The sequence below is a fragment of the Rhamphochromis longiceps genome, linkage group LG11 (genome assembly GCF_057381845.1).
Source record: "Rhamphochromis longiceps isolate RC_006_pf linkage group LG11, R_longiceps_female_GT1.1, whole genome shotgun sequence".
NCBI lineage: Eukaryota > Metazoa > Chordata > Actinopteri > Cichliformes > Cichlidae > Rhamphochromis > Rhamphochromis longiceps.
The window spans coordinates 11,584,469-11,600,248 of NC_140567.1; the positions used below are offsets into that span (position 1 = coordinate 11,584,469).

Below are 15,780 nucleotides of genomic sequence, written 5' to 3' on the forward strand. Positions count from 1 at the left end.
CAGAGCACATGGGTGGGACATACAGCGGCAGGCTGCTCTGCCATTGGTCAAAGCATACTGGGACCTGTGCATTTCGATTGGTTGGGCAGGCTGTCCATCTCTCCTCATATCAGTCCTTAAAGTGGTACCCTCATTGTATGTGGGTTACAAACAACATGTATGTGGAGTGACAGTCACCTTCAAGGGAGGCAGACAACTGGTATTTGACATGGGTTTGTATGAAACTAAGCAAAGTTACAAGAACAACATTTATTATTTGAACATGATCACAGTAAGCATATATAACAATGGCTGAGTATATGAAAATGCAGATCAAACCTACTTTGAGACACATATCTATGCTTTAAGGTAAGTCCGTGGGAGAATATGTTTCCATCTTTCCACGTATTTTATACTGGATATATATTTTTAACCCCCTCCCCCCAACAAAACCCCCAAAACAAAACAACAACAACAACAAAAAGCAAAAAAAAGCAGTACAACTTAAATGTGACAGCAATAACATAAAGTTAGGCAAGACTGAGGCTGAAAAGGTCAAAGTTGCAGTAAGTGAAGGTAAGGTGTCTATGAAGTGTCCGGTCCGTGATCTTCCCCACTTTCCTCAGGCACCAGTTCTTGTAGACATCCTGGAGGGGGCTAAGCTCACCTCCAATTATCCGTTCAGAACACCGCACCACTCTCTGAAGAGCTTTGCGGTTGAAGGTCCTGAGGATGCGGGGGCTCATGCCAAATCTCTTCAGTCTCCTGAGAAAGAAGAGGTGCTGCTGCGCATTCTTCACTGTTTTGTTCATGTGAACAGACCATGTGAGATCCTCTGCCAGATGTACACCTAGGAAATGGAAGCTGCTCACTCTCTCCACAGCAACGCCGTTGATGGTGATGGGGGTGTGTGCTTCTCTACAACTCTGGAAGTCCACTATCAACTCCTTTGTCTGTGTGACTTTGAGGGTGAAATGGTTCTCCAGGCACCACTGTGTCAGGGCGCTGACCTCCTCCCTGTAGGCTGTCTCATCACCTTTGGTGATAAGACCCTCCACTGTTGTGTCATCCGCCAACTTCACAATGGTGTTGGAGTTGCTAGTGGCCGTGCAGTCGTAGGTGTAGAGTGAGTATAGGAGAGGGCTCAGTGCACACCCCTGTGGAGCACCAGTATGTGTGTGGCATCTGTCAGACAGCTGCAGAGAGAGCTGCTCAATCCTAGGTTCTGCAGTTGTCTGTCCAGCTTCGAGGGAACGATGGTATTGAATGCTGAGCTGTAATCTACAAACAGCATCCTTTTCTCCATGTGCGAGAGGGCAGTATGTAGTGTCAGGGCTATGGCATCATCAGTGGACCTGTTGGGGTGGTATTCAAATTTTAGAGGGTCCAGTGAGTTGGGTAGTCCAGAGCAGATGAAGTCCCTGACCAGCCTCTCAAAGTATTGCTCACGAAGGGGGTCAGGGCTACTGGTCGGCAGTCATTCAGTGATGAGATGGTGGAGGATTTGGGTACAGGGACGATGATGGCTGTTTTGAAGCAGGCTGGGACTACAGACAGAGAGAGGGAAAGGTTGAAGATGTGTGGAAACACTCCAACCAGCTCGACCTCAAGCATGACTTGAGGACACAGCTGGGATTCACATCCAGACTAGTAGCTTTGCATGCATTCACCTTTTTGAAGCACTTCCACACATCCTCCTCAGCACTGACGTCATCCACAATGCATACATTGTCCGGTATCCTGGTATAGGAATAGCAATAAAGTGTGTTAAAGACAGACCTTAAAAAACACTGTAGTACTGGTAAAGAACAAGAAAATTAAAAACGAGACAAAAATCAGTTTTGCACAAATTTTATTCTTGTTGGGATTTTTTCCCCTTAAATCTACTCCTTAAATTGTGTAAGTGTTCAAAACATTTAATCAATATATTTTAAACTAGTTTATAACTAGGCAAATAGTTATGGCAACAACCAGTGGCGGAGCGGGGGGGTGGCTTACTGGGCTTAAGCCCGGGTTGTTTTCTCAGAAGCCCGGGGTAATTTTTTCATAGTTAGATGCCTGGCTGACAACTGTATAAAACAAAAAACTACACACAATATTCGAAGCACATAGTGCACACTGTGGGAATTTACGACTGTGCGTAAATCCCCCCTAATAATGGTATGATCTGAACTCAGGCACTAAGTGGGGTGGGGCAGTTGCTGACTACGAGTGCGCTGTTGGAGAAACGGAGCCAGGCAGACAGAGGAGAACTGAAGTTTAACCAGGTACCAAAGCAAATCATTCATACTGTACAAATAATGTAAATATGAAGGTGTATCACAAAAGATATCAAACTGATCACTTGACCCATTATTACGTTAGGCTACTTGCTCTTCAAGTGAATCAACAAATGGCGAAATGAAAAGCTGAAGAACAACAATGCTGTTTTTTTAGAGAGTCTTAGCGTACATGTTTGTTTATTTCATATTTTCAGTTGTTACTAGGGGTGTGGGAAAAAATCGATACTGTGTAGTATCATGATATTTTGTTTTCTAATAATGTATCGATACAGGGACAGCAGAAATCGATATTTTGTTACAAAAAAAGTTTTTGTGGAATGGAACATGCTCTGACTTCAGAGCATGTTGATCCTTTTTCTGAGCAAAAGATTAACTTTTTTTTGGCAGCAATAAACATGACAGTTTACTTATTTTAATTTAAGACATTTTTTTTATTTTAATTAAGTTTAAAACTTTTTTATTTAATGTAAAATTATATTTTGTTTTAATTTACTTTCAAATTCTTCAGTTGCTGAAGGGGCTGCATAGTTTTCAAAAATTGCATAGTTCAGAATAGCTATAATTGTACCAGATGGTTGCATTCAGTTAAGTTGGACTAGACTGTAATACAAACCGTTCAGTTTGTCAACATTAAAACTGACTGAAATGAGAGAAAGACTGAGTGTGAGACTTTGATATTAGATAAAATGAATATTGATAAAGTTTACCTTTATGTACAGAATTCGAATATCGCAAAATATTTTAAAAAATTGTAATAATATCGTATCGTGCGTTAAGTATTGTGATAATATCGTATCGTGGGATGTATGGCGATTCCCACTTCTAGTTGTTACCCTCCACAGCTAAATAAATCGGTTTCAGTAATGTACTGATATACAAGAATGGACATAAGGGGCTTCTTTCAAAGAAAAAACTCTGGTAGTATTTTATATATTATGCTTTGTTCAGTATATTTCTATGCAAAACAAGAGGAACTTCAATACACAGCAGTATATTCACAGTTTAAACCAGATATTTACATACACTTTATGGAAAACACAAGAACATTTTTTTTACTGTTAAACATCAATTTAGAGTAAACTTGTTTTGTTTTGGATAAATAAATATTGAAATATCTTTTGAATTAGTTAAATGTCAGAATAAAGAGAGACAGAGCTGTGTATTTTTATCACTTTGATCAAATTTAGGAGTACATGTACATTAAGTTTATTGTTAATTAATAAGAAAACTCCAGACAATTCTATTCTGAGCTGAAGAAGCTTCTGATAGGTTAGTAGAGTCCATCTGAGTAAATTGGTGGCACAACTGTGGATGCATATAAGGCAAAACACAGAGCCTGTTTCTTTGAAATGGGAAAATTAAGAGATGTCAACCAAAACACCAGGAAAAGAATTGTGGAGCTCCATAAGTGTGGCTCAATTTTGAATACAATTTGGTGCCATTTACAATTAAGAAATACAGACAATTTATCTCTTTACTCTTAAAGTTAACAAATATGTTTTTTATATTTATCAATCTAAAAAAATAAACATTTAGTCTGATTTGATGTTACAATTAAAAAAGTGTTTGTGTTTTGATCTGAAGAGTTTGTAAATATCTGGTTTCAACTGTATATTTGATGATTGTCAGCACTAAGATCCGGTCTTTTATCAGTTCCCAGAGTCAGAACCAGACATGGAGAAGCTGCATTCAGCTTTTATGCTCCTTATATCTGGAACAAACTCCCAGAAAGCCTCAGATCAGCTGAAACACTCAGTTTATTTAAATCCAGGTTGAAGACTCACCTGTTCTCAGCTGCATTTGAATAAAGCACCAAATCCACACTTTAAGCTTAAATTTCAAAACTTACATTTAACTACTGATTTTATCTACTGTTCTGATTTTATCTGTTTTGATTTTATATACTGTTGTTTGTTTGTTTGTTTGTTTGTTAATTAGTTAGTTAGTTTATTTGCTTGTTTTAATCAATTTTAAATCATGTTTTTATTTGTTCTTGTTTCTAATGTCTCTGTAAAGCACTTTGAATCACCTTGTTGTTGAATTGTGCTATACAAATAAACTTGCCTTGCCTTGCCTTGCCTTGCCTAAGAGGGAGAGAAAGGAACAGAGAGAGAGAGGAGAATGAGGACAGAACAGAGATGGAACAAGAGCAGGTGAGACATACATGTTAGTCAAATGGTTGTTTACCAAAAGTATCACCGTATCATAGGTACTCATGTATCTCGTACCTAGTGTTTCTTTTTAGGTTTGCTATTTTTCAAATTCTACATTTATTAAGTTATGCAGGCTTTTTTGCACAACAAGGTTAAATAATTATATAAACTTTTCTCAATCTAAATAGTGGACTTTGGTAGAATTAAAAAATAAGTGTAGTGCAGGTCTATGATGATTTTTAGTGCTACTATCATCTAGTTCTGATTCCGTCTTGGTTAAGTCCTAAGTAGTCCTGATTTTGAACTGTTGTAGTCCTGTTTTAATTCTGGATCAGTTCTGGGTCTGGTTGAATTGGGGTTTAGTCCTCGTGTCTTGATACAGCCCTGACCTTGTTCTGCCTTGCTCCTTAATTAAAAAACTACTTTTAGGTGTCCTGCACATGTGATATATATTTTTCCCTATATGAAGTCATTCTTTCTTGAACAAAACTCAAAACAGAGCCAATTAATCTTTCAGTCATTTCTACCCCCCCCCCCCCCCCCCCCAAAAAAAAAAAAAATCCCACATGCATACCACAATTTAGGGCTAAGCCCCGGGTGTTTCAAATGTCTGGCTCCGCCTCTGGCAACAACTAGGAAATTCTGAATTATTACATGACATCCCATGATGTTTTCAGAATAGAGAAATACAGTAAGTGAGGTTGTCTGGTTGGGTCCGTGACAAAAAGTTCTGTTGTATGCACAGCACTGTTATGAAAAAGGGAGTCACCTGGTATTTGACAAGGGTGTATATGAAACTAAGCAAAGTTACAAAAATAACATTTATTATTTGAACATGATGTCACATGATCACATGATCACTGTAAGAATATATAATAATGGCTCAGTTTGTGAAAATGCAGATTGAACCTCCTATGAGACTCCTAACTACAACTGAAGGTAATTCCTTGGTAGAATAGGATGCTTTTCCATGTATTTTGTAAAATATATCTATATAGATATATATATATTACCAGAAAAAAGAAAAAAAAGAAAAAAAAAAGAAAACAAAAAACCAAAGGAAAAAAACCAAAAAAGTACTTAACTTAAATGTGACAGTAATATCATTAATAACCTTCAACTGTCAAACTAATATATTTTTGGAAATATTCTACCTTATCAAGTCTTAATTACTGTTATAATTTAAAAATTGACAATTGTATTTAAAAAATTACTCTAGAAGGAATTGCAAATTGCAAACCATTAACAAAAATTGTAAAATCCTCTACTCCAGATTAAATATGATAAACTTTATCTGAAATAATGTTTTCTTTTGTCTATAGGATGTTGACTACGGCTGGAATATTTGTCTTGTTGTCTATTCTAGGAAAGCTGAGTGGAAATTTGGGTGAGATTAAAAAATGTATCTAAGAAATATAATAAGTAAACGTGAATTCATTACAATTCTAGGACTTGGTTAATTTAACAAACGAAAAGATATTAAGTAAATAACTGATTTGAAGAATTCACATTTAATTATATATTTTAATTAGATCAGTGAAAAAGTGTTTTCAAAAAGATTATAAGAAAAATTCAATTAAAGAAGCTGACTGTAGATATTTTAGTGAAATTACTTACACCACTGGTAATTACATTTGGTAATTCTGTGCATCTTTCTATCTTTTAAATATTAAGGTCAAAATGTTGCCAGACTTGGACAAGTGGCTCAGTCTTCAACGCATGGGAATGCCAAACCCGAAAATGCCATTGATGGGAATCGTGCCAGCAACTACAACCAGGGATCCTGTGCCCATACAAACAACGACTTGAATCCATGGTGGAGACTTGACCTTTTGAAGACGTATAAAATCAACACTGTGACTATCACCAACAGACAAGACTGTTGCCCTGAGAGGATCAATGGAGCTGAGATCCGCATTGGAAATTCACTTAATGACAATGGCAATGCGAATCCCAGGTAAATGAGCTACTCATCTTTGAAACTTTGTCATAACAGTCATATATGTGGCAATCATTAATTATGTTTATAAAACAAATGCTACTTCTGCATCGTTATTTTGAGTTACGTCCACCATACAATTTCGAGCAGCATCTTAACTATCTGAGACGGACATTTATACAAATTTTTGTTTTACATTAGTCTTATGTTACTTGTTAATCTTTTTTCTTGTCATTTGTTTTCAGATGTGCTGTAATCTCATCCATCGCTGCTGGGGCATCACAAACCTTTGCATGCACTGGAATGGAAGGTCGCTACATAAACATCGTTATTCCTGGGAGAACAGAATACCTGACACTTTGTGAGGTGGAAGTTGATGGTGCACTTTCAGGTAAATCTTGTCCAATTCTTCTTGTGTGTTCCACGTTTAATGAACACATAATGGGTTTTGAAGTTCTTCTTATCATATTATTGCTAATATTTGCAACTTTTCAGAGACTAATGTTGCCAGACTTGGACAAGTGAGTCAGTCTTCAACGCATGGGAATGCCAAACCCGAAAATGCCATTGATGGGAATCGTGCCAGCAACTACAACCAGGGATCCTGTGCCCATACAAACAACGACTTGAATCCATGGTGGAGACTTGACCTTTTGAAGACGTATAAAATCAACACTGTGACTATCACCAACAGACAAGACTGTTGCCCTGAGAGGATCAATGGAGCTGAGATCCGCATTGGAAATTCACTTAATGACAATGGCAATGCGAATCCCAGGTAAATGAGCTACTCATCTTTGAAACTTTGTCATAACAGTCATATATGTGGCAATCATTAATTATGTTTATAAAACAAATGCTACTTCTACCTCGTTTTTTAGAGTTACGTCCACCATACAATTTCGAGCAGCATCTTAACTATCTGAGAGGGACATTTATACAAATTTTTGTTTTACATTAGTCTTATGTTACTTGTTAATCTTTTTTCTTGTCATTTGTTTTCAGATGTGCTGTAATCTCATCTATCGCTGCTGGGGCATCACAAACCTTTGCATGCAATGGAATGGAAGGTCGCTACATAAACATCGTTATTCCTGGGAGAACAGAATACCTGACACTTTGTGAGGTGGAAGTTGATGGTGCACTTTCAGGTAAATCTTGTCCAATTCTTCTTGTGTGTTCCACGTTTAATGAACACATAATGGGTTTTGAAGTTCTTCTTATCATATTATTGCTAATATTTGCAACTTTTCAGAGACTAATGTTGCCAGACTTGGACAAGTGAGTCAGTCTTCAACGCATGGGAATGCCAAACCCGAAAATGCCATTGATGGGAATCGTGCCAGCAACTACAACCAGGGATCCTGTGCCCATACAAACAACGACTTGAATCCATGGTGGAGACTTGACCTTTTGAAGACGTATAAAATCAACACTGTGACTATCACCAACAGACAAGACTGTTGCCCTGAGAGGATCAATGGAGCTGAGATCCGCATTGGAAATTCACTTAATGACAATGGCAATGCGAATCCCAGGTAAATGAGCTACTCATCTTTGAAACTTTGTCATAACAGTCATATATGTGGCAATCATTAATTATGTTTATAAAACAAATGCTACTTCTACCTCGTTTTTTAGAGTTACGTCCACCATACAATTTCGAGCAGCATCTTAACTATCTGAGAGGGACATTTATACAAATTTTTGTTTTACATTAGTCTTATGTTACTTGTTAATCTTTTTTCTTGTCATTTGTTTTCAGATGTGCTGTAATCTCATCTATCGCTGCTGGGGCATCACAAACCTTTGCATGCAATGGAATGGAAGGTCGCTACATAAACATCGTTATTCCTGGGAGAACAGAATACCTGACACTTTGTGAGGTGGAAGTTGATGGTGCACTTTCAGGTAAATCTTGTCCAATTCTTCTTGTGTGTTCCACGTTTAATGAACACATAATGGGTTTTGAAGTTCTTCTTATCATATTATTGCTAATATTTGCAACTTTTCAGAGACTAATGTTGCCAGACTTGGACAAGTGAGTCAGTCTTCAACGCATGGGAATGCCAAACCCGAAAATGCCATTGATGGGAATCGTGCCAGCAACTACAACCAGGGATCCTGTGCCCATACAAACAACGACTTGAATCCATGGTGGAGACTTGACCTTTTGAAGACGTATAAAATCAACACTGTGACTATCACCAACAGACAAGACTGTTGCCCTGAGAGGATCAATGGAGCTGAGATCCGCATTGGAAATTCACTTAATGACAATGGCAATGCGAATCCCAGGTAAATGAGCTACTCATCTTTGAAACTTTGTCATAACAGTCATATATGTGGCAATCATTAATTATGTTTATAAAACAAATGCTACTTCTGCATCGTTATTTTGAGTTACGTCCACCATACAATTTCGAGCAGCATCTTAACTATCTGAGACGGACATTTATACAAATTTTTGTTTTACATTAGTCTTATGTTACTTGTTAATCTTTTTTCTTGTCATTTGTTTTCAGATGTGCTGTAATCTCATCCATCGCTGCTGGGGCATCACAAACCTTTGCATGCACTGGAATGGAAGGTCGCTACATAAACATCGTTATTCCTGGGAGAACAGAATACCTGACACTTTGTGAGGTGGAAGTTGATGGTGCACTTTCAGGTAAATCTTGTCCAATTCTTCTTGTGTGTTCCACGTTTAATGAACACATAATGGGTTTTGAAGTTCTTCTTATCATATTATTGCTAATATTTGCAACTTTTCAGAGACTAATGTTGCCAGACTTGGACAAGTGAGTCAGTCTTCAACGCATGGGAATGCCAAACCCGAAAATGCCATTGATGGGAATCGTGCCAGCAACTACAACCAGGGATCCTGTGCCCATACAAACAACGACTTGAATCCATGGTGGAGACTTGACCTTTTGAAGACGTATAAAATCAACACTGTGACTATCACCAACAGACAAGACTGTTGCCCTGAGAGGATCAATGGAGCTGAGATCCGCATTGGAAATTCACTTAATGACAATGGCAATGCGAATCCCAGGTAAATGAGCTACTCATCTTTGAAACTTTGTCATAACAGTCATATATGTGGCAATCATTAATTATGTTTATAAAACAAATGCTACTTCTACACCGTTTTTTAGAGTTAAGTCCACAATACAATTTCGAGCAGCATCGTAACTATCTGAGAGGGACATTTATACAAATTTTTGTTTTACATTAGTCTTATGTTACTTGTTAATCTTTTTTCTGGTCATTTGTTTTCAGATGTGCTGTAATCTCATCCATCGCTGCTGGGGCATCACAAACCTTTGCATGCACTGGAATGGAAGGTCGCTACATAAACATCGTTATTCCTGGGAGAACAGAATACCTGACACTTTGTGAGGTGGAAGTTGATGGTGCACTTTCAGGTAAATCTTGTCCAATTCTTCTTGTGTGTTCCACGTTTAATGAACACATAATGGGTTTTGAAGTTCTTCTTATCATATTATTGCTAATATTTGCAACTATTCAGAGACTAATGTTGCCAGACTTGGACAAGTGAGTCAGTCTTCAACGCATGGGAATGCCAAACCCGAAAATGCCATTGATGGGAATCGTGCCAGCAACTACAACCAGGGATCCTGTGCCCATACAAACAACGACTTGAATCCATGGTGGAGACTTGACCTTTTGAAGACGTATAAAATCAACACTGTGACTATCACCAACAGACAAGACTGTTGCCCTGAGAGGATCAATGGAGCTGAGATCCGCATTGGAAATTCACTTAATGACAATGGCAATGCGAATCCCAGGTAAATGAGCTACTCATCTTTGAAACTTTGTCATAACAGTCATATATGTGGCAATCATTAATTATGTTTATAAAACAAATGCTACTTCTACCTCGTTTTTTAGAGTTACGTCCACCATACAATTTCGAGCAGCATCTTAACTATCTGAGACGGACATTTATACAAATTTTTGTTTTACATTAGTCTTATGTTACTTGTTAATCTTTTTTCTTGTCATTTGTTTTCAGATGTGCTGTAATCTCATCTATCGCTGCTGGGGCATCACAAACCTTTGCATGCAATGGAATGGAAGGTCGCTACATAAACATCGTTATTCCTGGGAGAACAGAATACCTGACACTTTGTGAGGTGGAAGTTGATGGTGCACTTTCAGGTAAATCTTGTCCAATTCTTCTTGTGTGTTCCACGTTTAATGAACACATAATGGGTTTTGAAGTTCTTCTTATCATATTATTGCTAATATTTGCAACTTTTCAGAGACTAATGTTGCCAGACTTGGACAAGTGAGTCAGTCTTCAACGCATGGGAATGCCAAACCCGAAAATGCCATTGATGGGAATCGTGCCAGCAACTACAACCAGGGATCCTGTGCCCATACAAACAACGACTTGAATCCATGGTGGAGACTTGACCTTTTGAAGACGTATAAAATCAACACTGTGACTATCACCAACAGACAAGACTGTTGCCCTGAGAGGATCAATGGAGCTGAGATCCACATTGGAAATTCACTTAATGACAATGGCAATGCGAATCCCAGGTAAATGAGCTACTCATCTTTGAAACTTTGTCATAACAGTCATATATGTGGCAATCATTAATTATGTTTATAAAACAAATGCTACTTCTGCATCGTTATTTTGAGTTACGTCCACCATACAATTTCGAGCAGCATCTTAACTATCTGAGACGGACATTTATACAAATTTTTGTTTTACATTAGTCTTATGTTACTTGTTAATCTTTTTTCTTGTCATTTGTTTTCAGATGTGCTGTAATCTCATCCATCGCTGCTGGGGCATCACAAACCTTTGCATGCACTGGAATGGAAGGTCGCTACATAAACATCGTTATTCCTGGGAGAACAGAATACCTGACACTTTGTGAGGTGGAAGTTGATGGTGCACTTTCAGGTAAATCTTGTCCAATTCTTCTTGTGTGTTCCACGTTTAATGAACACATAATGGGTTTTGAAGTTCTTCTTATCATATTATTGCTAATATTTGCAACTTTTCAGAGACTAATGTTGCCAGACTTGGACAAGTGAGTCAGTCTTCAACGCATGGGAATGCCAAACCCGAAAATGCCATTGATGGGAATCGTGCCAGCAACTACAACCAGGGATCCTGTGCCCATACAAACAACGACTTGAATCCATGGTGGAGACTTGACCTTTTGAAGACGTATAAAATCAACACTGTGACTATCACCAACAGACAAGACTGTTGCCCTGAGAGGATCAATGGAGCTGAGATCCGCATTGGAAATTCACTTAATGACAATGGCAATGCGAATCCCAGGTAAATGAGCTACTCATCTTTGAAACTTTGTCATAACAGTCATATATGTGGCAATCATTAATTATGTTTATAAAACAAATGCTACTTCTGCATCGTTATTTTGAGTTACGTCCACCATACAATTTCGAGCAGCATCTTAACTATCTGAGACGGACATTTATACAAATTTTTGTTTTACATTAGTCTTATGTTACTTGTTAATCTTTTTTCTTGTCATTTGTTTTCAGATGTGCTGTAATCTCATCCATCGCTGCTGGGGCATCACAAACCTTTGCATGCAATGGAATGGAAGGTCGCTACATAAACATCATTATTCCCGGGAGAACAGAATACCTGACACTTTGTGAGGTGGAAGTTGATGGTACACAACTCGATTCTTACAATGAATCTGAGTGTGGCTGGGTCTAAACAAAATTATTTAGTCTTGTAGTATTCCTTAAGTTCTAAAGTAGGTGTGTGACAATAAGGGTCATTTATTTCAAGTTTTTTGCAACTTTTTAGTGACTCTTTTTTGTACCCCCTACTCTTCACGACACACTGCAGGGATATTCTATTCCGATCAATCAGTTTTTACTGAATGCTTCCATTCATATATGACTTCATAAATAAATTTTACCTTTATCTGTTGTATCACATGTAATATTTTACAAAACATATTACACTTTCTGTTTCTTTTCCATGCACATGTTTAAACACCAAATAAATATTGGTGCAGCACACGTTTGAAGAGTCATTCGTTCCCGTTGCAGAGAAATAGTTGAAAGGGTAGAATCCTTTGCTCTACCCATCAGTCAATCAATCAATCCTTAGAGAACCACCATTCTGTCGTTCCCGAAACGTGAACATTAACTTTGTTAAAGGTCCAAATACCCACAGGTACAAACATCTGACTGGCACTACCCCTCTAGGTATCCCACGCAGGATTCTCATTGCATCATTATATGCAACATGCAGCTTCTGGATGCTGCATTGCTTGTAAGATGACCACAAGGAAGCAGTATATAGTGCTGTGCAATACGTTTTAAGCCAGTGGTTCTCAACCAAGAGAGGCCAGCAGTGATCACTGACTGTTTTTTAGGTTCTTGTTCAGATTAAATAGAACAAAAACATTAATGTACAAAGCGTGGATGTTTTAATCCAGTACAGTTGTTATTATTATCATCATTTGTCACATCCGCTTTATGACAGTTGAAATATATAACATTCATATAAGAAATAAAATTGTCTCCTGTAAACTGTATGTGGAGTTAAATAGACCTATACTACTGTACTTTAATGTCAGTTATGAGGGTGGTACTTCAAGAGCCATATATTTTATGAGGTGGTACTCATTGAGAAAAGAACCACTGCTTTAAGCAAAGCCACTGAACAGAAGCTGAACTTACATGCAGTGGTATTTGCCTGGATATAGAGCTTACAACATTGTCTATATAAATATATATATATATCTAATCGTCATCATTCATTTGATCAGTAATAAAGTGACCCATGTATTTCACCTTTTTATAAACCTCAAGAGTAGGGCTGGGTATCGTCACTGATCTTTAGAATGGATTCGATTCCGATTCACATGGATCGATTCAATCCATGATTCGATTCGATTTGGTTTGATTTGAATCGAGGAAATTTTGCCTCAGACAGCCAGAAATATTATTTTATAATTCTGATTTTTATATCTATAAAAAGAGAGCTGACACTTGTGAGACTTTATCAAAGGTGTAAGCATCACAGCAGATGTCAAAGTAACTGAGGATAAAACAGAAATCAACATATAAACATTACCTGGTGCTGCTGAAGTGAAGCAGAGCAAAGTTATAGAGGTTTTATTAGAGACACAGCCAAGCATTTTGCAGTTTCGCATAATTTTAAAAAGTTTACATTTATTCAGTATTGAGACTTACTTGTCGGAAGTCAGTTAAATAAAAAAAGAAAAAAGAAAAAAAAACCAGCGGCTGGTATAACACACAGTGAAATGTAGCCTGACACGCTCCTCGACATGTGCAAAAATTGGGGGGGGGGGGGGGGGGGGTAGAGGAAGAACATTATATATATATATATATTAGGGGTGCAACGATACACAAAATTCACAGTTCGGTTCGATTCGATACTTTGGTGTCACGGTTCGATATTTTTTCGATACAAAAAAAATGTTCATGCATTTTTAATTTGTCATTTATTAAAATTATAAATATATATTTTAACTCAAAAGTACAGTTTTTAAATTTAACCCTAACCCTTGTGCGTGTTTTTTATTTTGACAGCGAATGCGCACCTGCGGACCACTTATGTGCAGCCCTGGTTATTTAGCTCGTCATATTGCAGCCACAGAAATTCTTTTGTCCATGAAACCATAAAGCTGCACTTTCTTTTTGCCTTATAGTCTGATTTGTCATAACTTCTCCGTTTTGTGGCAAGCTTTTATTTGGCTGTCACTTCTTCACCCTGACCTGTCTTATTTGTCTCAGCAGAACTGAAATGCTTTTACACACGCACTCACATAAGCTCAGCGATTCTCTGCGCGATCAACCTCTCACATGTTTAAGCTTGCTGCGGGAGATTTCACTTGTCATGTTTGCATAGTAAGCTAACGATTAATAAGACGATGTCAGAGGAATTGGTGCACAAATTATCATCACTCACAGATCAGTGCTGTCGCTCTCTATACACAGTTCGCAAGATTGCAAAGTGAAAGCAAAAAAACAAGTGCAAATTCAAACGCGATTTCAATATGTCACATATTGACAGTGGCTCACCGATGCCAATGACATAATTACCCAGCTACATTTCTGAAAGAATGCAAAAGCATTGACATATATTTTTCCTACAATAGCCCGACGGGCAGGGCAGAGATAGATTTTGGTAGCCCGACTGAAAAAAATCGCTAGCTCCGGGACGTCGGGCTAGCGATATTGCAAGCCCTGTATCTGATTGAGGAATCACTCATCTTTGGAAAAGAGAGTTTATTACAGAGAAATGGCTCTTTCCAAAATAAAAGCTATACTATCCGCTTCTTCTGGGCTATATTCTCAGCAGCATAAGGAGAATCATGTGCTAACAGCTGTCTAAATGACTCGGCTAAAGTTAGTAGCATGCTTGCTTTTTTTGTCTGCTTCCACTTGTCTTTGCACTAGGATGATGTCGGCGTAAATGTGCAGTCATATTCGTTGTGTTCCCACTAGTGCTTTCAGGTTAATCTCGTTGAAATGACCTTAACGCCACAACACGGCAAAACTCCGTTAACGAGCTACCGCCGATCGCTCCGTGCATGGGGCTAGACGGCCAACACGTTAACGAGCTAACTGCGGTAACACACTAGTTCACACCAATGTAATAGAGCATTGCATGGCACATCCAACATACTGTTTTACTTTAGTCCATGACTCGCTTACCTTCAGGGTCATACGTCACATGAAAACCAAAATAATTCCAAACGCCAGATCTGAATGAGGTTCAATTTGCCTGTTGAAAGGAGAGCTTAACTTCTGTCTCGCTAGCTTGCCCTGCGCTCTTCCTTCTGACCATGCTGTCTGTGTGGAGCGCTCAGGGGATCTGCGCTCGACAGTGCAGCCTAGGCGGAGTAGTCGAACACAGATTCACTGAGCGCTCAACACAGACAGCATCGTCAGAAGGAAAATTGATAAAATAAATTACAAATGTTGCATTGTTCGATACATATGCGTACCGAACCGAAAGCACTGTATCGAACGGTTCAATATCGATACGAATATCGTTGCACCCCTAATATATATATATATATATATATATATATATATATATATATATATATATATATATATATATATATAGCATATACACTGGGTGAATGTGCAGTAGTAGCAGCAAGCAGGTGAATTCTGTACATTAATATGAATAGACATCTGACTATTTTGCAGGATAGACAATATAAACATATTTAAAATTAAAGGAATTGAAATGTACATTGTGCCTTGGTTTAGAGTGTCTGGAAGAGAGTCCTGTCTCAGTCAATTATAGATGATGTGAGAGGGCGGGTGTGTGTATTTAGGGCACGGATGGCTTGGGGATAGAAGCTCCTCTTGAGTCTCTCTGTCCTTGCCCGGAAGATGCGGA

General features: G+C 38.1%; 1 protein-coding gene across 1 annotated transcript in view; it reads left to right on the forward strand.

The window, feature by feature from the left end:
• LOC146658615 (uncharacterized) overlaps window positions 1–12,147 on the forward strand; it is a 32,346-nt gene extending 20,199 nt beyond the window's left edge. The window contains exons 5-18 of the mRNA XM_085424142.1: window positions 6,849–7,131; window positions 7,359–7,504; window positions 7,609–7,891; window positions 8,119–8,264; window positions 8,369–8,651; window positions 8,879–9,024; window positions 9,129–9,411; window positions 9,639–9,784; window positions 9,889–10,171; window positions 10,399–10,544; window positions 10,649–10,931; window positions 11,159–11,304; window positions 11,409–11,691; window positions 11,919–12,147. Of these exons, the coding sequence (XP_085280268.1) occupies window positions 6,849–7,131; window positions 7,359–7,504; window positions 7,609–7,891; window positions 8,119–8,264; window positions 8,369–8,651; window positions 8,879–9,024; window positions 9,129–9,411; window positions 9,639–9,784; window positions 9,889–10,171; window positions 10,399–10,544; window positions 10,649–10,931; window positions 11,159–11,304; window positions 11,409–11,691; window positions 11,919–12,099 (3,038 nt within the window). The 3' untranslated portion in view covers window positions 12,100–12,147. The remainder of the gene's footprint in view (window positions 1–6,848; window positions 7,132–7,358; window positions 7,505–7,608; window positions 7,892–8,118; window positions 8,265–8,368; window positions 8,652–8,878; window positions 9,025–9,128; window positions 9,412–9,638; window positions 9,785–9,888; window positions 10,172–10,398; window positions 10,545–10,648; window positions 10,932–11,158; window positions 11,305–11,408; window positions 11,692–11,918) is intronic.
• Window positions 12,148–15,780: the final 3,633 nt, after the last annotated feature.